Raw genomic sequence first — 21,824 nt, 5'->3', positions numbered from 1 at the left:
ATTAGAACAAAAATGTAGGCTCAACTTTATAAGGTAATTACCCCCCCCCCCCCCCCCTCACCAAAAAACAAACAAACAAACAAAGTCAAAAACAAAAGCATGTTTCATCCATCAAAGCCAAAGTCCTTTTGGACTTTGTCCAGTTTATTTAATCATCTACGTGAAAGTGGGAGAGGGGTTCAATTCTTGTTGGAAGACAGATAAAAAAAATCCTCCGAGTTAAAAACAAAATATATAGATTTAAATATACATTACACAATAATTTCAACCACCTGGGGGCGGGAGGGGGTGTTAAAACATGTTATCATAAGGGGCCAAGAATGTACAAGCGAAACAAAGGGGGGGAATGCATTTAAGGCAACTGCTTGTTAGCGAAAAATAAGAGCAGTCATTATATGAAAATGGTTGGTTTTGTTTTCAGTCATTTTGTTTATAGCTAATAAAGATTGACAATATTTAAAACGGTTGAGCCAAATCGCTATGTTTTTAAAGGTTGGATAATATTTACAAGCCTGATCATTCAAACTTTTAAAGGGTGCATTGATTTGAGTTCATGTTTAACAAGTCTGCCCTCAGCTGGTCAGCAAAAGCAACTACATGGTGAAAGGACAAAAAGGAGGGGGAAAATAACACATTCAACTTTCTTTCCAGTTATGATGTCCAAAAAAGACATATTTGCAACTGTCATCACAATAAATTATGAGCAATTTAAAAAAAATATACAAAATTGCAGAGTTGGACTGCTCGAGCTGCAATAAACGTAAAAGCGTGACCATTCACAGAACAACGTGAAAGAAATGGCTTCAATGTACATATGGACATCAAATTTGGATGTATCGAGGACCGGAGAGCTGTTAAAAAAAGGGAAAACAATCAAACCAGACTGTAAAGATCGTACTTCATCTGCTAGCTTTTGGAGAAAAAGTTCCCGAGGAGTGTTGACCATCCAGTAACTCCGAGCTCTGCATTGTTCGTTGTTTTTTGAGTCTCCCAACCTGAGCGTCTTCCAGTATCTGTACACTTGCCTTTGAAGCAGTCTGATGGTCCCTATTTCTGTTTCCATCCTTTTAGGCTTGAAAGAGGAGACAATCAGATGTGGGCGGATGTTTTTGTTCCGTTCATTTCCCCCAAACTGATGGCTGACACACAATAATATTACTATTATTACTATTACCCTGCATGGCAGAGACATCATTTACTTCCCAGGCTTTGGTTTTGGATTTGTCAAAGCAACACGGACGTGCATCTACATGCAACTGCATATGCACGTGGGTGTGTGTGTGTGTGTGTGTATTGTTCAGGCAGTCCTGCATCCTGAGAGACCCACTTTAAAAAAACAAAACAAAAACAAAGTGAGCGTCCACGGCCAACATCCAACTGACTTGTATATCGTCACCACACAAACGGCCGCCGTTGCTCCACCGCACTTAGATGGAAAATAAATAACACAACGGTAGTGACAAACAGGATCTCTGAGCGGATGCGCCGCCTGCAAAAAGATACAAATAAAACAAATCAGTGTTACATTTAGCACATAAAGCTCAATTGATATGCCAGTAATAAGCGAAGTAAACATTTCCATTATGAAGTCATCTTTTTGTTCCACTCATGGCATGCAATAAATGTTACAAAATAAATCTTAACATTTTATATTTAAAGTCAACTTTTATTGTCGTAGTTATCATAGTACAAGTTATATCATAATATAGAAAGGCGGAAGGGTGAGGCAGAAGGAAAATATGAAACGTGTGACAGGAAACAGACTCGGGCTAAAAACATTTGCAAAATCTCACATTATGAAAAAAAATGACTATTTCTGCTTTTGCAAAGATAATCATTTTTAAAACATTGTTTGAGGGACAAATTTAACATATTTAGCCTTGTGGCTGTCCGGTTACTGTTCCATCTCTTATACCACCTTAATTCTCAAGGCCAGAAATCGGTTAGTGTTTATTTGATCTATGATGTGTTAGTGATGAATGAGACGATGTGGCCTGTTTCCATCAATCAGGTCAGTCTTGTCTAGTTCTTTTTTTTTTTTTTTTTCCAATTTTTGGACAAAAGTTGTAAAGTGTATCAAAAATACCACCACACGATGACAGCGGTTGAAAAGGGTACCAATAAGGTTCATCTGCATACATAGATCGGTGGACTCGCCACTTGATGGAAACGCGGCTGAAGAATCAGAGGATTTCCAGCTTTTAGCCGCCGCCGTCATGTTATCAAGACACAGTTGAGATTTGTTCGCCCGAAGTTCCGCCCCGACTCACCTCTGCGACGGGACCTCGCCATACACCTCAAGGCCAAAGGATAAAGGCAAGAGAAAAGAACAAGAATAGAAACAAAAACTGCCAGGAGAGAAAGCAGAAAAGACAGGAAGAGAGAAGGTGAGAGAAATGAGAGGAGCATGCGGCGTGTTAGTCACATCGGGAACACACACGCATGGAAGAACACAGTGCAGGAAGTCAATATTTCATCAACCAGAAAGCTGCCTGTTAACATCTGTGCTCTATTAGTTATTATATTTCATACTAGTAGGAGTACAAGTCTACCTTTTCCTCCAGGTCTTTAATCTGCCTCCTTTGGATTTCTGTCTTGTCCTCAAGGTCTCGAATTCTCTGCAAAAAAACAAATTCAGATTTAGTCAAGGTTATTATAGTTAATTACGAGAACATTTTCGTTACACAAATATAATAAAAACACATTCAACTATATATATTTGTGTAATGATATTTCCTACCTGTGCGCTTGACATGACAAAACTCAACGATAGCTAATTTGATTTGTTTTGCGTTGACTGTTCGGCCGTAGAGATGAAGGAACAGTAGTTTACTCTATTACATGATATGAATAAGGGTCAGAGGTCCGCAGAATCCAATTAGTGGAGCCCAGGTTTCAAAGTTAACACGGTCAAGCAGCATTTGGCGGTTATGCTGCAATAAATTGGAATAAGTTGCCAACAGAAGTATAAACGCTTTAAAATCCAGTTATTAAAATTATGCTGTACAAGATACTTGTTGTTTTTTCCTTTTGCTTTTTAATGCCTTCATTTTTTTTTTTAAATTGTTTATTTTATTTATTATTTTTATTTTATTTATTTATTATTTCATATATGTAGAAAAACTATACTAAAACTATTTTTTTAAAATGTAGTTTAAAAAAACATTTAAAAAAAAAACAACTAAAAACTAACAAACCCAAAAACTCATTAAAACTAACTGGAAAAAAAAAAAAAAAATCAAAACAAACTGCAACCAAATCCATCAATGATCCCCGCTGCTGTTGCGTGGACGTACCTGGTGCGCCTGGTGCAGCAGCTCCATCCTTTCCTGCAGGATCTGACAGTCGTACTCTCGACTCTTCCTCAACATCTGCCTCCTCAACTTCTCCACCGCCGTTCGCAACTCATCCCGCTGAAACTCGTCCAGCGGCTCGCCGTATTTGATCACCTGCGGTCGGGCGGATACGAGGAATCATCAAAACATCCTCGACTAATCCTCAACCTCATGCGTAAGAAACTTTGCCACTCTAATCTGTCCGCTGTTGAACATAATGCAGATTATGGTGCCAGGGTCAGAAAGTCAGCCATATTAGTCAGGCATTTTTGTCCCTCATATGTAGTATTTGATTGTGTTGAGTTGCAATGACCTTGTCCTGCTGCAAAGCGTTGTATAACGTTGCTTCCAACTCCTGGATTTGCTGTTGAAACAGTACAAAAATGAGCCAGTAGAAAGGAACAAGGTACAAAATGTGCTTTTCTTGACAGATTGGCATTCCATTGTTCCATGGTACGAGTTATCTAAGAAGTAAACATGTCAATACAGTATAGAATTAGTGTTTCAGAAAAAAAAGTCAAAATTAGTTGGAGTAGATTTAAGTCAACAAAAACATGAAGCGAAAATTAACTTGTTAATTGCGAAGAACGATTTAAGTCGTCCAATCGAATCAAATCATTCAGTGCCAACGTCGAGTTTTGTCGTTTGATACAAGTAGCACTAAGGAATTTTTCAACCTTAATAAAATACTTCTCTAATACTACTCTTCTGATGAAGCATGGACTTAAAACTAGTTGAATGGTACCTCTGCCATGGTCTAAGGGGGGTCTGTATCGTTTTTACTGGCACTAAGCAACTTTGAGGAGGATGGTAGGAACACTGCCAGACAAAAAACAACAAAAGTCACTTCCCCCTTTCCCCTTTTGTTACAAAGACGGACGTCAATTTGAATGTTGACGCACGAATACTGCTTTCCTGGCAGGAGCTGCAGAAAAACGGAAAAGTTTTATCTTAGGAGACAAAAAAAAAAAAGTGAAGCTACCCGGATAAAAGGACAGTCACGAATCAACATTGGCCCGTCTTTCACTCGCTGGCGTGAGCTCAAAAACAACGCAACGCGCTTGTCCTCGTGGGAAATGTGGTCTTCCTTCAGACATAACAATACCGCTTTTTTCCCATATGCCGCAGCCATAATCAACGTAAGCTAAAAAAGTTCCTTTGTGTTGCTTTAAATTGCAAGTAATTGAAGAGCGGTAATGAGCCAACCTGCCAGCAGAGGGTAGCGGTACACCATTTTTTTTTATTGTTTGCCAACTGTTTACAGTGGGGGAAGAGGGAGGGACTTTATTGAAAGGGCCATCAGGCCACAGTTTATGTTGGACTGCGCTCACATATAACACATGCTTACCATGTAGGCCTGGTCCAAGGCTTGTTTTCTGTAGTCCAGCTCCTCCTCCAGGTATCCTTTCTGTTTGCAGAACATCTCCTGTTGAGAGTTAGGATCAAATGTGAATGATCCCGAGTAGGCCATTTAAATCTCCCAGCAATGTGGAACAGGCTCCAGCTCACAATTGCTACGGATGGACATGGATGCATGTCGCTTACCATCTCTATCTCCAAGTCCATCATTTTCTGGTGTAAGGCCGCCTCCGTTCCCTCAATCTGCTGAATCCACTAGAGGGCAGAAAAAAACAAAAACAAACCGCAGCGTGATAAAACATTTCCAATATAAAACTAAATAGGCTCATCTATAATTGTTACCTTTTCTGCTAATGACAAAACGGTGCTAGCCTGAATGATGGCCACTTGCTCCTCATTTCGTAAATTCTTAAAAGGGAAAAGGAACGCATGGATGAGCATTTTTAACACTGTCATTCATAAGTCGTGATAAAGTGTGAGGTGAATTACCCCGTTGTCCCCGAGGATATCTAAAAGTTTGATCAAATCTGGTATGCACACGTCCTGTGGAAGCAATACATGGGATTCTAAGAAGACTGACGCATGCCAACCGCTTACATAGACTCCATAATCCAACGTAAACGGGCTTCCATGCTGTACCTTGACCCCCTCCTTCATACAGTAGATCTGCAGTGCACTGACTCCGTCTGAGAAGGGATGCATCCGCAGGTGGTTGAAAGGAGGCGACCTCCTCTCTCGCTCCTGCAATGGCAAAGGCGCGTCGTCGTTAGCTTGAGCGGGAACGCGCGTCATCAACAGCGTGTCCAAAAGCCGTAAACCATTCATTCCGCACAAACAATCATTATCTTGCAGGTCACATGATATTTAAAGATGGGCGAGTACCGATACGGGGTATCGGGCTGACACCAATTTGGGCATGGCTGAAAGCACTGGCGGCCGATAACAATGTAGAGTTGGGAAAAAAATGTCAACCAAGTCTCGGATAAGTCGACTTAAAAAATAGGTCGACTGAAATTTTCTGCCTCAAAGCACCAATTGAACAAGATTTGGGCTATCCATGTTTTATACAAATACTTTTTTTTTTGCAGACGCACGCAATATTGCAAAGGCGGCTGTGAGCTGATCTTTATTTCTTCTGTTAGTGGCCAAATGGTGGATGTTGATTGCTTAAAAATGTTCACTGATTTAGTACTTGGTGGGTTTTTATTGAAGACAATATAGCACAGTAAACACATTAAAATATCCTATTGGCCCTTGAACGCTCTGAACCAATGGCAGGACAGCTTTTTTATGTTGAGAAAAAAAACGTAGGTATCGGTATGGTATCGGCATCGGCCGATACTGCAAAGCTGGGTATCAGAATCGGTATCGGGTATCTGTAAGTATAAGTATGTATATTACATGGGAACAAATAAGAATATCTTTAAACTGCTGGTTAGCATTTGAAAGGATGGTTATATGAATCCTATTAATTGCAAATTCTGCATAATTCCAGCGCCATGGCATCTCTCAGACCTATTTTTGGTGTGAGAGCATATAGGACCCTAAGCATTATTTAATGTTCATGTTTTTCTTGTTCAGTTTAAAAAAAAACTAAATTCCCGCAAATAACTGAAAATGATCCCCATAAATTCAGACAAAACAGAATTGTAATGTTTGCTACACTGCATCACTGTGGGCTGCAAAGCATACGATTATTTTATGACTTTGCATATCATAAGACCATACTGCAACAATAATGGTCAAATATGATTTGATGTGTGTAGTGAATCAATGAATGAAACCGTAAAAGTTGGCATGTGCTCCCTGATTATTCTCCAGATAGAGATCAGGTCAGACGGTTCAGCTTGTAACCTGCCTGCTCATATTTTTGCATGTGTATGAAACCAGAAAGAAAATGACTTCTCATCAAATGGGAACAAGTGTGGCTTACTTCTAATTCCAGGATCCTAAACTCTAGCAGTTCGTTTTGGTCTTTGGAGTCTTGTAGTTCCTCCTGAGCTCGACTGCATTCCGTGTCCATTTTTTCCACCTGGAAAAAACACAAGGAAAACGTTACCTGAAGAAGCTTTTTTTGCAACGAAGCCTTATTATTATTATTAACTCTTTGACTGCCAAAAACGTTAAATAACGTTTAGTAAAATCCTAGGGAGGAGTGCCAAAGACGTTAAAAGACGTTTGTTTCAAAACAGAGGTGAAACTTACCATTTTCTATTGTTGATTACTGAAAAACGGAATAAGGTAGAAACAAACTTTTTTTTTTCTTACGAAAGATGAGAGTCCAATCTTTCATTTGGTAGTATGTGTGTTTCCATAGTCCAAACACAACATTTTCTGTGGACCTTGAAAGACCAGTCAAAAATGCTTAAATCGGCTGGCACCCACGGCATCCCTTTTCTGAAAACGTCTGGCAGTCAAAGAGTTTTAATTTGGGATTCATTTTCCAAAATCATATTTTTGATTGCTGTCCAACCTTCTCGTAAAGTTCATGATTTCGTCGTAAGAACAGTTGCTTCTCCTCCACCCATTTGGAGTCCTGATGTAGAGCAGGAAAGCTTCACGTCAAACAATTTAGAAAAATCCAAATTGGGCACTTTGATCTCGCAGCATCTAAATGTCAAAGTATCGACTCATCACGTATGACACGCATTCACATCACTTGACTTCGTTTACTGACAAAGAATATTAGTCTCGCATATTTTGATCATTCAAGTTGACAAGGATCATTTTGAGTTTTTTTCCACTTATTTGTTCAGTCACGACTACAAAGAATGTTTTTCATGACGCTGAATTTAAAAGATAATCCAATTCCAATTAGCATTAGTTCCATATAACTGTACTAGTTCCATATAAGTGCACTCACACAAGACAACATGTGCAAATGAAATCTTTAAGAATGCTGAGTGTGTGTTGCTTCATGTCAGGCAATTTTCAAATTCCATGAGCGTGTGACTGTGTGTGTCGTACCTGACCCTTCATTGTCAGCTCCCTCTCCAAATCTTCGATTTTGGCCTTGTACCTGAGTAAGTCTGCTTGGAGCTGCTCCTGAGCCTGAAACGCACACAAAAAGCTCATCCATTAAACGTTACGTGTTCGTAATCAACGACAGCCAACAACTAAGGAAGAATATTTGCTCGTTATAGATCGCTATGGTTTTTTTTTTTCATGGCCAATACCATACTGATTATTAGTAGTCAAGGGGGCCAATAACCGATATGTGATCCATTTATTTGCAGCAAAAGAGATTTTTTTTAATATATATATATATATATATTTGAATCCAGAAGTTTACATACGCAATGTAAAAACATGACATTGCTGAATTTGAAGAAACTAATGAAAAAATGTCCCCAAAAAAATCCTTTTCTCACTATTCTGGCATTTAGCAAAGAAGAAATAATTGTGGTTATCATATATGACTAAAATCAGGAAACATTTGGTCTAATTTTATGCCATGTCATGAAAAAAGCTTATGAAACTGATGTTTGTATTACAATATTGGGTGGGGGCGCAGTTGTGTACCTTGGCTTCCATTTCAGCATCCAGAATGCCTCCTTTCTGTTCCTGCAGCAGCGCGTATGCTCGCTGTAAGGCCTGGTATTCCCTGGTCAGCTGGCGGAACCGCAGCTCAGACTCCTCGTTGGCTAGACCCTAACAAATAAACATTTAACAAACACAACCTTAACCGTCAGACAATATTCCAAGCATCCGTTTTTTGATACCGCTTGTCCTCTTTTTTTTGCACGTAATATAAGTATATTCAACGTAACTTTGTAGGTCGATTGCAGGGCACTTATTATTCTTGCAGAGACTTTCTGAGATCCGACGAGATGTTACGAGTAGCGGTATGGCTGAACGCCAGCCACACTTGCGCTTCAAACGCGTCATCAATGCGTGAGGGTCGGGGTGAGCACATCCTGTATGTTGAGACTTGTCTGTAACTGGATCACTAAGTTGACTGCTGCCAATGCCATTTGCCAACCGTTGCTGATGCTTTACCAGCTGTAGGAGCCAGAATTATATGAGGAAGTTCTCCAAGTTTGGACAGTGAAAAGAGACTATTCAAAGAAAGAATGGACTGACAAATCTGTAACCAGTCTACTGTACATCATATGCTAGCAGACTGTAGCTAGCAAAGGAATTTTCCAAGAATCATTTTGCTATGAATCTTACAGTGGCTCTTATAATGTATTGACCTTTTTGCACATGACGTTACCGCCCCCATTGGGAACGCTCCCTCGGAGACACTGGACGGCAAAAGAACCACTTTATTGTAACCATTGAATCTCGTACAGCGTAAAGTCCTTCATCTATTCAATGATCTCATATCTTGCTGTGCGGTCGCTTGTACAAATAGACGAGCCCACGGGCAGAGCTAATTCCTTGATGCACACGAAACTGAGGTATAGAAATGAAATGAACACATACCTCATTAAGGTCTTCATCGGGAGTAGCCGGTGTCCGGTCCATGCGGAATGAAGCCACCGAGGATGTTTCAGAATCCATTGACTCTTCATCATACCCAAAGAACGTGTCCACCACAATGTGCCTCTGCAGATTAAGGTTTATGGATGAATTAAATGACATTAGAGGGTCAAAACACTGCCTGGGTACATGTTAGTGATCGGCATTGATCTAACGATTAGCATCGAGCTAACTCTTGTCGTGTTAGCTCGCGAACGTTAACATGCTAGCGTAGCGTATTGTTTATCTTATAGCAGACAAGTGGGGCACAACATTTTATTGTGTTTTATTTGACGACAGCATGTTTAGTGTTTTTGTGCTTGTTATAGTTTTACACCTTCCTGAGTCATCTCCACGGTGAATTAAGTTGCGAGATTCATCAACAGGTGTTTCACAAAAAGCTATCCGACTACTACAGCGGGGATGTAGCAAGGGCAGAATAGTACAATTCTAGTCCATTTTGAAACCTGTAGACATAATGTTCATCACCATTTTGTACAAGAACAACCCCATCGCTGTCTTATAGAACATAAATTATTAACTCAAACGTCTTTACCTTAATTGGTCTGGAACTCCTTTTATGCCTTTTTTTCCGAAGCAGTTTCTCTCGGTCCTGGAACCAAAGAAGAATTCAAATCAATTTATGTTTCCAAGAAAGCGGCATACATACATACACGCATATGTAATCATTTTAATATTCCATTATGTGTGCGATTGGTGCTTAGCATCGGACGTGAGCGTGCGAAACGAGCACGCAGTCACAGACAAAACATACTCTTGCAAGCTCGTCGATCATGCTTTGCTGCTCCAAGACTTGAAGCTTGAGAAAAGCTATTTCCTGGTCGTCGTGGGCTTGGTCCAGGTCATTCAGAGACTTGGGCTTCTTGAGTGGAGGTTGGGAGCTGATTTTTTCCTTCTGATAACACAAGCAAAATCATGCTCAGGTCAACCCATGGCTGTACAAAATGGAGGGCACTCTCGTGCAACTCTGCGCTGACCATCTCCAGGTTCTCCTTGGCCAGATTCTTTGCTTTGTCCTCCAGCTTCTGCATGGTTAGAGTCAGCTCGTCATTGCGCCGACTCAGCAGCTTGTTCTTGTCCAACAGCGGCTTGCACTGCTTCTCCGACTCTCGCACGCGCTTCAGCTGCTCAGAGAAACGCCGCATGTTAGCGTAAACGAAAGAGGAGCTGCAAGCTGCGGCGGGAAAGTCAGCAGTCAACATACGAGTTCATTCCGCTCATCGACCAGCAGCGAGTTTCGGTCCTCCAACTTGCGAATGGTTGAGTTGAGCTCAGCCATGCGCCTTTGATTTCTTCTCAGGTCCTGTAAGAACACACACGAATAACAGTTACATATAATACCATCATGTCAACACAAGTGTGTGGTATAATATTGAGCGCTGTTTCTTCATTTTCGATTAGCAACTATTCGACTAGTAAAATAATCATTTGCGTCAGTCCTAGTATTCCATAGATTGACAGAGAACAGGAAGGATGTACTAACTGGGCTGCCACAGTGCTCCGCGCCATCTCCTACACGACCCGGGATCTCTCTTTTCGGGCTTCCTGCGCCGCACTCGACTTCCTTGACCAGGAAAAGCTGCTCATCCAGCGCATCCTTCTGAAGCTGCAGCTTCTGGAGGAAGCCCGAGGTCGACTCCATCCCCTTCTCCAGAGAGAAGATAGTGCGATCTTTCGCTTTGATTTCATCCACCTGTAACATAATTGGAGCAACAACAGCAAAAAACTTACACCTACAAGACGTCATTGACAAATGTAATTGACAAGTATAATCGTCAACGGCGGTAAAGGAGTTTAAAGCGGCAGTGCGTGCGCGTTACCAGTCTCCGGATGTCCCGCTCGCAGTCCCACTTGATCTTGGAGATCTGCTCCTGGTGCTGCTGGTGCTCCACCCGCAGGTCGCCGGCCTTCATCTTGTCCGCTTGTATCATGTTGCTGAGAGCCTCGTCCGTCTGCTTCTTGCTGGACTTGAGCTCGGCGATCTCCTGGAGGAGCTTCACTCTCTCTTGGTCGAAGAAGCGCCGAGCGTCCTCCTTGGCCTCCAGGGTCAAGGCTGTGCGCACCTGTCCACACACATTCGATTGCATTGGGTTACAGAGTCGGAGTTAGGTTGGTCATTTGTAGAGAAAACAAATGGTTGAAATAACAACTAACATTTCTGGAGTAGGAGGAGTCTGTTTTAAGCATGATCAAGCTCAGTACATTGTGCGAATCTGTCTGTCTCTTTCTTTTTAGCTGTCTTATTCAGGATCATAGTACCCAATTCTAGACCTGCTTGGGGTCCTGGTACACCATTTAAATCCCCCCCCCCCCTACTTCGTTTACGTGGTATAGTATGCTAACCTATCTATCAATCCATTTTCTATACGAATAGTCCTCATTTGAGTCACGGGCCATCGTAACTGTAACTCACTTTGAGTGCCAACAAATTTACATACTCATTCAGGTCTCTATTTTTGTGCCTGTTGTAAATCCTGCATAGCTTTTGGCGTAAATATGCGGGTTAAACCCGATGTCGGTAATTTTGCATCTGCGCCGCTGTGGGAGTGTTCACAGCCGACTTCAATCAAAGCAGCTTCTTCCATTCCCATGAACATGCTGCAAAAGCGCGCAATTTCCATTTCCAACGCATGCATTCTCGGGAACAAGTTCACCTTCTCGCCGCTGCCGTCCCGTATGGCGCTCAGCGCAGTCTTGAGTCTCTGGTTCTCCTGGTCTTTGATTTTGGCGTGGCGGGCCAGCTCTTGCTCATGCTGCCGCGTCAGATTTTCCCGCAGGGCCTGGAGCTCTTTTTGTTTTTCCTCATGCCACTTTGCACGCTGCTCCGTCAGCGCGGCGGTGTGGCGGTGCTGCTCCTGCTCGCGCACACGCTTGACCTCCTGCACTTTGTCACGCTCCAGCTTGCTCACCTTGCGCAGGGAAAAGAGGGGAAAGGTCAGCTTACATGGCAATGAACATAAAGCAATTTCTGGTGTCTCTAATTTGGGGCTACGTATCGCCTATATTTTGTGTTTGTCACTAGCATCATTAGCTATCATTTCCGAGTTGTGTTTTTGCTAGCAGAAAAAGTACAGCACACTCAAACGAGTCCAGTCTCACTCACTGCCATTGATGGCTATAGACGTCAAGATCCATTTTTCCTGGGCTGGCATTGAATGATTTAAAATGCAAATCAAGCTACATAACTAAGTTAAGTCTAGTTACTGAGCAACACGTTGACATGCGTGAACCCGTTGAAAGCAGCTGTTGTTCATGAATGACCAAAAGTAGCAAAATGCACACATGCGGTATCCGTGTAACACATGTACAGTATGATGATTATTAACTGGTACACCGCAAGGACGTGTAGGGATGGGTACCGAAAACTGTACTTTTTGTGGTATGGACCGGTTTGGGTCGGTTCTTTCTTTTTTTTGGTAATATTAACTTATGTTTATTAATTATACTTGAGTAATTGCAAAATGTTAAACCTTTATTTTTACTATTCTTTTCTGGCTCATTTGAATGAAATGTTATTTTATTTTTTATTTGTCAAGTTTTATAAATTGAAAGGTAATTGTTAAATGTATTTAAAAAAAAAAAAGATTTTACTATTAAACAATGATGAACATTCACTACCACCAAAATTAATAAATATAATGTAACCAAAAAAAAAAAAAATTTTTTTAAAAAGGAGAGAGAGTACAAAAGTAGCAAAAATTGGTACCATTGAGTACCGGTATTGATTCCCAGATACTGAGTATTGGAACAGTACTGGTTCAAATGTGAAAGGTACCCATTACTAAGGACATGTTAATATTATTTCATGGTGGCAGACTGTGTGGTTGTTCATTAACTCGCACGTACAGTGTGTGCATTGCATGTTATGTGCATGAGCTTTAACAAGTGGCTCAGAAATGTTTCCCATAACATAACCGTCATCGGATTGATCTTCACTGTACCTTGCATTTTTCCTGATGCAGTTCGATCTGAATGTCAGTCAGCTTGGACCTGAGATCTTCATTGGCTGCCTGCAAGGCAGAGATGAGGGCTTCGGGCTTCTCGCCCTTTGCACGCCCTTTCTTGGCCATTGATTTAATTACTAGAGTGCGTCTTCTGATGTGTTCATGGAGACTTCACAGAATACGGTCCACGGTGCTCCCAAGGCTTCCTGTTTCTCCTCTTCTTCATTCTCCTTTTAGACAAAGAGGCTGGGGGGGGGGGGGGGGGGGGCAAAGACATTGTGAGGTTACACAGAGCAAATGATTTTTGATTCATTTTTAATCCATTCATTCATTTGACTTTATGATATTTTTGATTGTAATCCAGATTAATTTATTGTATGTGGTTGCGGTCCAATGATGTGTTTTTAGACACGTCCTGTGCATACAATTCGGGCATGAGGCTTTACTCCATACTAACAAATAATTTAGAGTAGCCATCTTATTGAAATAAATAAAGTGACCGTGTATTTTCAACAGCGATTTTGTTGAATAATGCTTGTGGGGAAAAAACAACATGCATGTGATCTTGTTCTTTTGAGGTTTTAATATCTTAAGTGTCTTATAAAGTGTTGAAAAAAGGCATGATATACTGTATCATGGTCTCTCGATATAAATCTAAGGCTGCCCATTTTGACACGCAAATTGATTCCAGTTAGCAAATTTTTTGCTTCTTAAATGTCACCATTCCCATGCAGTCAAATAATGTTCTAAAACTGTCAACTGTGCTAATTAATTACTTATCAATGTCATCGCTTCTATGCATTGAAAGTGAGAGAATTCCGCAAGGCAAATTCAAATTCATCACGAAATCGATTGTCATAATTTGCGGTAAAAATGGATCAAGTCAAACAAACTGTCAAAAAAAATGCGTGTCTGCTGTTCAAAAGCTTCAGTCGCAACAAATATAGCGCATGCATTACAAATGGAAAACGAATACGTCCTTTGTTCCTCTCCTTATGCCAAATTGCAGAATAACTGGATGCGCTTTCATTAGATGGCAGAAGACGTCATAAATCTGGTCCCAGGCTCAAACTGTCGTCGTCGTCACCAGTCAAGCTCTGGAAAGTAAAACTAGATGAACTGTTTTCTTTGGACAAGCTCCACCAGAGTGACTTAAAAATGGCGTCGCAAGGCACTTGATTGCACAGTGTTGCGTTCATGTTGATTCCATGTGACCGACCATGACTTTATCTTTAATCTGTATTGCAAAATATTTAAGCAGCAATGTTATGTAATTTGCTCTCTCTCTCTCTCAACTCCTTTAATATATAATAGCACCAAGTTGTTCTGCAATTTGTCATAAACAGAGGAACAAAGATACATTACTTTTGTTTGTTTGTACAATTGAAGTGAAATGGCAACGTTTCTCACGGCAACCCTGAGCAATCTCACCATGCCGCGGTACCCTGGTTGCGAATACACAACGGCAACTCATGTCAATGCTGACCACAAGACATGTGCTCCGTGGCCAAGATCATCTAAAACATTACAGAACCTATGAAGGTAATGAGTCGTCATTTTGGTGCTGCCACCTTCATGCAAAGCCAGTCGCGGTTTACCAAGACCACTAATACGGTATTAACCTAGAAACCATTCAAAGCAACATTTACTGTGTTTTGGAAGCTGATTACTGTCATATTTCATCTTTAGATAGCAATCCGCTGGCAAGTCCACCAAAGGGTCAGACGGCTTCTCTGGCATTGGAGGAAAAGAAATCTGACCAGGCGGGTTTAGCCAGATAACATTTCATGTTAACTAAAAACAAGTCTTTGTATCTCCGCATCACAATTACTGGATGTCTGAAAAGTTTTGCGGGAAAGTTTTGTGCGTAGCGATCTCGCTTATTAGATCAATTGTGCGAGCCAGACAACAGAGACAAGAGTGAGAATGATCGGTTGTGTACAAATAACACAGCATAAGATATGGAATACATTCCAGCATTGATTTGAAATGGAGCAAAAACTGCAAATGCGTCCGGCCACTTTTGGCAAAGCGGCCAAGGAACTGAAGATTTAGCCAAATGTAATGACCGTGATGTCATAAATGCCTAAAAGCGCCCTCTCACGCAAGCGACTGCTCAACCATTAGGAGCATTTATAATCTTTGCTTCTCACTTGTACACTTTAAGGCGACCTCCTTGCTGATCCGCATTATGCAACGAAATCGTCAAAAGCTCAACTAAAGGCAAAGTAAATGAGCAACTTTAAAGAGCCTGGCCAAATATCAACTCTGTGGATTGATGGAATCCGATGGTAAACAAATGCAAAGACTTAGATGGACATTGTTTAACTTTTGACCGGCAGTCTCCCGTGCTAACGATGTAGCTCCAAAGTACATGTAGTTAAAAGCAGACCTCTTATGAAATATCGCCCATTTTGAATAAACCGCACGGTCAGGGTTGGAAGGCGGTCTCAAAGTGTCCTTCCACAGCGGTCAACTGTACATCTATCATCAACAAATGGAGATCTTCTTGCCGTTCCTTTTAATACTTGAACTTTAAAGGGATACTTGACTCATTGAGACATTTTCAGCAGTAAAAAGGTCGAACGAATTTGATGACTTCCTTATTTTTCATGTACAGTTAATACCTTTTAAAAAGTTTTTTTTTTTTCATTTGCTGACGCTGTCGACTGAAGATGACATCACCTGTGCCGAGGAAGTAGGTAACGACCAATCATGGCTCAGTTTGCGGACCAAACCCAGAAAAAAGGGCGAGCCGTGATTGCACAGGTGATGTCACCTTCAGTCGACATCGTCAGCAATTTTATTGTATTTTTTTAAGGTATTAATTGTACAACAAAAATAATCATTCTGGACATAATATTCACTTTTTACTGCTGAAAATGAGTCAAGTATCCCTTTAATGAAGTCATGCCCTTTAAAAAAAAAAAAACAACAACAGATTTTGGGGTATAATGAACAATAATTTGAATCAGGAAATCATTTTTGATTTGACCGCGTCAAATTGAACTGAATTGAATCATCCCATTAATATTTACCATCCTTGAATTGCATCGCAGCAATGATACATATCAAATCATCTTCCGTTGAAGATGTACAAATAGATTTTCTTCCCCAACTCTTGCCTCACACCTGTTTGTCTCCGACAATTTTACAGACCATTTGATTTTACACAGGAAATGAAAGCGTCGCTAATAAGCCATTAATTGTACCCCACTTGGCCGTGTTCATCTACAATCACATCCCTAGTTTCAATAACAAGCTACAAATATTAGCAGCCAATAGCCTCAATCTTTAAAAGACAATAGTGTGACAAATGTGTTCAAATGAGGGCAGATGCGGGCTAGCAGACACTCGCATGTGTCACCGAATAAGGCCCACGATGGACCAGCAGCCTCATTTTCTTGTGCATCCACTCGCCGAGTTAAACAGTAGGAAGGATGCAGACTCCTGGTCGATGTATGGATACTGAGACATTTGATGCTCGCACGCTCCATTATGGTGCTGAAAAACTCCCCCCCCCCTCCTCTTAATTTGCCCCCACCGCCACCCCCACCCCTCCCACGTCACCCGTGCGGTGCAGGCCGAGATTCTCCCACTTCCGTCATGCAGGCTCAGCCGATGCTGCTCGCCAAAAAATACTGCAGGACGCCGCTTTGTTGCTACATTGTCACAACATAAGTAGCAGAAATCGACGTACTGTCAGATCGGATCAAGTCGCTAGCCAGACAGAAAAGAGCCTAAACATGCTTGCCAGTCTTAAAGGCCCGCTAGGAGCGGAAAAGCCCCGCGCGAGACGATGCTCGAGCACGGATGTGGACGTTTAGCGTCATCTTACCTCACAGTCCATTGCCAGGTATCCTAATGGGCGTGAAACGCACTCCATGGCGGGTTATGGTACGATTTTAGATGGAGAAAACAGATGTCAGCAGCAGCATCATCATCAGTCAGCTCGGCGAGGTGACGATGAGGGTGAGGAGGAGGAGGAGGAGGAGGAGGAGGAGGAGGCCGGAGTTTAGCCCCGCCCTCCTCGACAGGCAGCCCAAGATGAGATCACTGGTTTCCGCTGCAGCCCACTGACATCCGGACGATTGAGGATCCATTCATTCATTCATATAATGCACTCTACAAAAATATTAAAAACATCCTTTGTCACACCTCAAGTTGTTGTTGTATATGCATTTAATAAATACGTTGTAATTCATTTTAAAATGATGATGTCATTGTTCTGCTCTTCTCATTGTTTAATCGGTGAAGAGAAGCGTACAAAGAAATATCCAGAGCATCGAATATACATGAGAGGAAAATATGGCACAACAGTGATCATGAACAGAGTCGGCGCAAAACCTCCAGGCTTCTACTTGAGTCAGAAAAAGCCTACTAGAACATCTGAACTTGATTCGAAATTAATCTGGCATTTTAAATGGTTGCAATTTAATAACAATAATATATATATATATTTTTTATAAGACCACAGGAAGGCCGGAGTTGACATTTGAACTCCAGACCCCGAAATGTGGTGCAAACGTGCCAACTATAGATACTAATGTTCAATTTAAACCTGCACTAAGGGCTGTTTAAAATGATGGTACTTGCCATACTTTCGAATTTAGCCAGAGTAAATCATTATTATTAAGCATGTTGGTTTTAGCAACATGACATAGTTGAAACAACTTTCAGTGCAGCACTGAAAAAAGTGCTAAAAAAAAAAAAAGTCATCCTGTTTGGATATGTTACACACAGCCACTGGAAACCCCCCTGTTCACCCTTCTACCTTCTGGCAAGAGCAACGGTGGCTCCACAACAACGGATTCCATAACGGCTTTTACCACAGATGAACTGAGTCACTGCTGAGCGATGCATCCATCCTCTTGATACATGCTGACTTAGGACTTCACACCTTGACCTGAACGTTTCTAATTTACGTACTTATGTGAATAGCGATCATGCATCTGCTACATGTAGCAGCAATAATACAATCATTTTTTATATCAATAGCGTAATACAGCTCAGCACCTGACTCTTCATTAGTTTTATTTTATATAGGCTATCTTGTGTTTTCTATTTGGTATTTTTTTCTTAGCCATTGCTCTGCCAAGATGTCATTGTTGACTTTTTTTTTAATTTTTTTTTTTAGCTTAGCTCATTTGATCATGTTTTATTTTAGCTGAATTGAACTTGGCTTAGTGAACCAAGCACATTATCTTGAACAGCTCCACCTAAAGGTTAATTCTAGAACGGCTTCAAGAGCAAATAAATAAATAAAATAATTATTTCTATTACTGAGTCAAGATGTCGGTCAACTCGGTGAAAGGAAGCCCTCCGCTCACTGAAAAAGCAACTTTGGATTGTTGTCATTTGTTTTGTGGCGATTATTTGGATTTCAAAATGTGATGAAATGTCGTCTGACAAACGATGACAATATGCCTGATTTGTATGCTAGTCACAAGCGGAAGCAATACAATACGCCGTTTGTTTTCTTCTTGTTTTGCGCCCTCTTGAGAAGAAACATGGGAGGGAGGGGGGTCAGCAAATTTCTGCTTTGTTATGTGATATGAATCACCAAGATGGGACATCCCAAAGGTGCAAGCCGGTCCTCCTCCACCACTCACAAACTTACTTAAGTAGCTACTGTCTGACACAACAGCATTGTCTTAGACAGGCAAGTGCGGCAAAAACATTCCCAACGCGGGAGGAATTTTGGACGCACAAAAACGTATTTTTTTTTAAAATTATTTTCGCGTTGGAGTGCAAAAATGTTTACAGCGGAGAATGCTGGTGGCTGTTGTGCCGTTTTTGTGCCCAGCGGAGGGCAGACGAAGCTCAAGGAAAAAGAGGAACGGGGGTACTGGGGCACGAAAGCCGAGTTTATCCTCACGGTGATGGGTGCGATCATCGGACCCGGTAACGTGTGGAGATTTCCTTACCTGTGCTACAAAAACGGCGGAGGTAGGCTACCATTTTTTTTAAATGCATTGTCAATTTTCTCATCTCATGCTTGATGGCTCTAATGTCATTTTTTTTTCCGTAGGTGTGTTTTTCATCCCGTACATTTTGTTCATGGTCATCTGCGGGATCCCCTTGTTCTTCCTCGAGACCGCAATGGGACAGTACACCAACCAAGGGGGTATCACGTGCTGGAAGAAGATTTGCCCACTTTTTCAAGGTGCACGGTTTGCATTTATGCTCAGTTAGCTCAACATTTGAGGCTTTTAGGAAACGCGGAATCGGTGCGTAATTACGCGCGGATTGCGCCGTCGATTGACGCGCGGAATTCTTCTGTCTTACCTTCTATTTGCAGGCATCGGCTACGCGAGTCACCTCATCATCGCATTCGGGTCCTCATCCTACATTGTTATTATGGCGTGGGCATTCTTTTATCTGTTCTCCTCGTTCAGCGCCGACTTGCCTTGGGCCACATGTGGAAACGACTGGAACACAGGTGGGTGCCCCTGCAGGAAAGACGGCGGGAAAGAAAAGAAAATAATAGCATTGTTAAAAAAAAAAAAAAAAAAAAAAAGTTTATTTTTTTTACTACATTACTGTTACTACAAGAACCCCCCCCCCCAAAAAAAAATAAATAAAATAAAAATAAATCCAATCTAAATAATATTAATAATAATCTAGTAGTCTTGACTAACTGCTTAAAAATAGTCTATTGAAGAGGCAGCTTGAGCCTCACCTTATATTATTATTTAAATAACGTTTTAGCATATAGAGCCTATTGTTTTGCACATCATCTTTGAGGAATCAGATCATGATTGACATTGCAAAACGTTTTTTTTTTTTTTTTTTCTTGCTTTTCGCCTTATGTCCTTGCCTTATAGACTCATGCATGGACTACAGTATTGCAAATCGGAGCCTCGGCGTGACACACAGCCAGAACACCACTCTACCTGTTGTGGAGTTCTGGGAGTAAGCACACCTAGTTGACTATCTTGACTCTACTGACTATCCACCCCCCCCCCCGTCTCATTTTCCTTTTCCAGTTGTCCCGTCACACCTCCTTAGACAGTAGTTCGCCTCCCTCCCTCCCTCCCTCCCTCCCTCATGAATCATGTTGTTGTGCCATCACCATTGCCACCATTGCTCCATCCGTGTGCTATTCTCAGGCGCAGAGTGCTGAAGATCTCTAGTGGGATTGAGGAGATGGGAAGCTTGAGGTGGGAGCTGGTCTTGTGTCTCATCCTGACATGGGCCATCTGCTACTTTTGCGTTTGGAAGGGGATCAAATCCACTGGGAAGGTTAGAAATAGTTCAGCAGTGAGCAAAATGCATGGCTGCGTTTCACAAGAGCTTCACTTTTTCCAGCGCACTGCTCGAAGCACAAACTCATGTTTTATTCCAAAGTATTGCATACAACTTCTCACCTTTCTCACAATAACAGGGTTTTATATTCAATTATGGCAAGAGGGGAATTTACTTGCTACGGCCCGTGAGAGCATTTGATACGTCCTGTGATGCAATTCTAAAAACAAGCTAAGGCTGAAAGCAGTCATTCGGATTAAGGTTCTCGTTTTCATTGCAAATTTTAGAAATTAAGGTTAAAGCTTCAGTTTTGGGGCTCAAAGTCGCCTAAGCGCTGTTTCAAAACAAAACGGTTGACTTTCTGCTTGCTCGCTTTTGGGCACGGGTCCTTGAGACTTTTTCATGCAACTTAACCAAATTGTTAAGTCGACCAAATTTCGTGTCGATCAGTGAAAGTAGCATCAGGGGACAACACGTTCAAAATTTTCATGGGACGCTGTACATTTTGGGGAGGAGGAGGTAATAGGACCCCTAAAATACAGAAATGCACACATTTGCTAATTTTCAGACATGTTAAGACCCCCAAAAGGCAATCAATTCATCGGACGATACCCGTGATTTCAGATAAAACGTCTAAAAAGTCAGAAAAATCCAAAATACATGAAAGTCCTTTTCACACTGCACTTAGCGGGACGCATGCTATCAACACGCACAACTCGGGTGTCATGGTGACTTCAGGCATCCAAGCCACTTCCTGGTAGACTGCGAAGCAACAACGTCCATATATGGGCAAGCACCGTGATCCACGTGCCCTGGCCTGTGGTGAAACATCAAGACAACTAAGTGCAGTGTGAAAAGAAAATAATCTAACCATAATACTTGTCTATGGAATCAGATCATATGACCAAAATGATTAATTTGCTCTCATTAAAAAATATATATATATTATAACCTGGCATTTCAACAGATATGTGCACATGTTTTCATTTAGTATGGGCTCTGTAAAAATAGGCTAATATTTCCTGCTACACACCAATAGGGGGCAGCATTTTATCCATTTTGTCTACTACTGTAAAACAATTGCTGGGACAGAGGTTGCAATATTGTACAGGTCATGACAGAGAGTTGCAAACAGTCTGAAGGACAATTTCAAATTCTAACTTTGACATTTGACGTTGTTTTGTTGAATCCAGGCAGCCTACTTCACAGCTACCTTCCCCTTCGCCATGCTGCTGATTTTGCTCATACGCGGTGTGACGTTGCCCGGGGCCATAGATGGGATTATTTACTACATCTACCCTGATGTATCCCGCCTATCAGATCCGCAGGTGCAGTAAAGGACAAGAGTTGCATGTTGTGTTATGATTGCTCCAATATTTTAGAACAAAATATCACATTTCCACTCAAAAAGAACCCAATTGCTTTCTGGGTTGTTTTATACAAAATGACCCAA

At 41.4% G+C, this 21,824-nt stretch overlaps 2 protein-coding genes across 18 annotated transcripts in view; one reads left to right on the top strand and one right to left on the bottom strand.

Moving 5' to 3' along the window:
* LOC144035828 (sodium- and chloride-dependent GABA transporter 2-like) overlaps positions 1-21,824 on the top strand; it is a 28,957-nt gene that overhangs the window by 1,940 nt on the left and 5,193 nt on the right. For 4 of the 17 annotated variants that reach the window (XM_077545837.1, XM_077545830.1, XM_077545838.1 and 1 more), the window contains 6 exons: positions 17,033-19,072; positions 19,155-19,289; positions 19,425-19,565; positions 19,951-20,038; positions 20,236-20,368; positions 21,565-21,699. In XM_077545837.1, the coding sequence (XP_077401963.1) occupies positions 18,880-19,072; positions 19,155-19,289; positions 19,425-19,565; positions 19,951-20,038; positions 20,236-20,368; positions 21,565-21,699 (825 nt within the window). In that variant the 5' untranslated portion in view covers positions 17,033-18,879. Of the gene's footprint in view, positions 1-1,469; positions 2,388-3,314; positions 3,511-13,398; positions 14,738-14,812; positions 19,073-19,154; positions 19,290-19,424; positions 19,566-19,950; positions 20,039-20,235; positions 20,369-21,564; positions 21,700-21,824 lie in introns of those variants that run through there. The other 13 variants (XM_077545834.1, XM_077545829.1, XM_077545833.1 and 10 more) reach the window with 7 other exon arrangements.
* Positions 103-17,129, bottom strand: jakmip2 (janus kinase and microtubule interacting protein 2). Its single transcript, XM_077545827.1, has 24 exons — positions 16,962-17,129; positions 13,121-13,369; positions 11,834-12,088; positions 11,000-11,242; positions 10,663-10,872; positions 10,384-10,482; positions 10,157-10,303; positions 9,934-10,074; positions 9,715-9,771; positions 9,123-9,245; positions 8,217-8,345; positions 7,662-7,745; positions 7,168-7,230; positions 6,628-6,726; positions 5,334-5,435; positions 5,184-5,237; positions 5,037-5,102; positions 4,881-4,949; positions 4,684-4,761; positions 3,649-3,699; positions 3,297-3,449; positions 2,553-2,618; positions 2,271-2,348; positions 103-1,489 (listed from the first exon to the last, which is right to left on the bottom strand). Exons 2-23 carry the CDS (start codon positions 13,247-13,249, stop codon positions 2,298-2,300), a joined length of 2,469 nt encoding a protein of 822 aa, XP_077401953.1. The 5' UTR covers positions 13,250-13,369; positions 16,962-17,129; the 3' UTR covers positions 103-1,489; positions 2,271-2,297.

This window comes from Vanacampus margaritifer, chromosome 16 (assembly GCF_051991255.1).
Source record: "Vanacampus margaritifer isolate UIUO_Vmar chromosome 16, RoL_Vmar_1.0, whole genome shotgun sequence".
Lineage (NCBI taxonomy): Eukaryota > Metazoa > Chordata > Actinopteri > Syngnathiformes > Syngnathidae > Vanacampus > Vanacampus margaritifer.
This window is presented reverse-complemented; position numbering and strand designations above follow the sequence as displayed.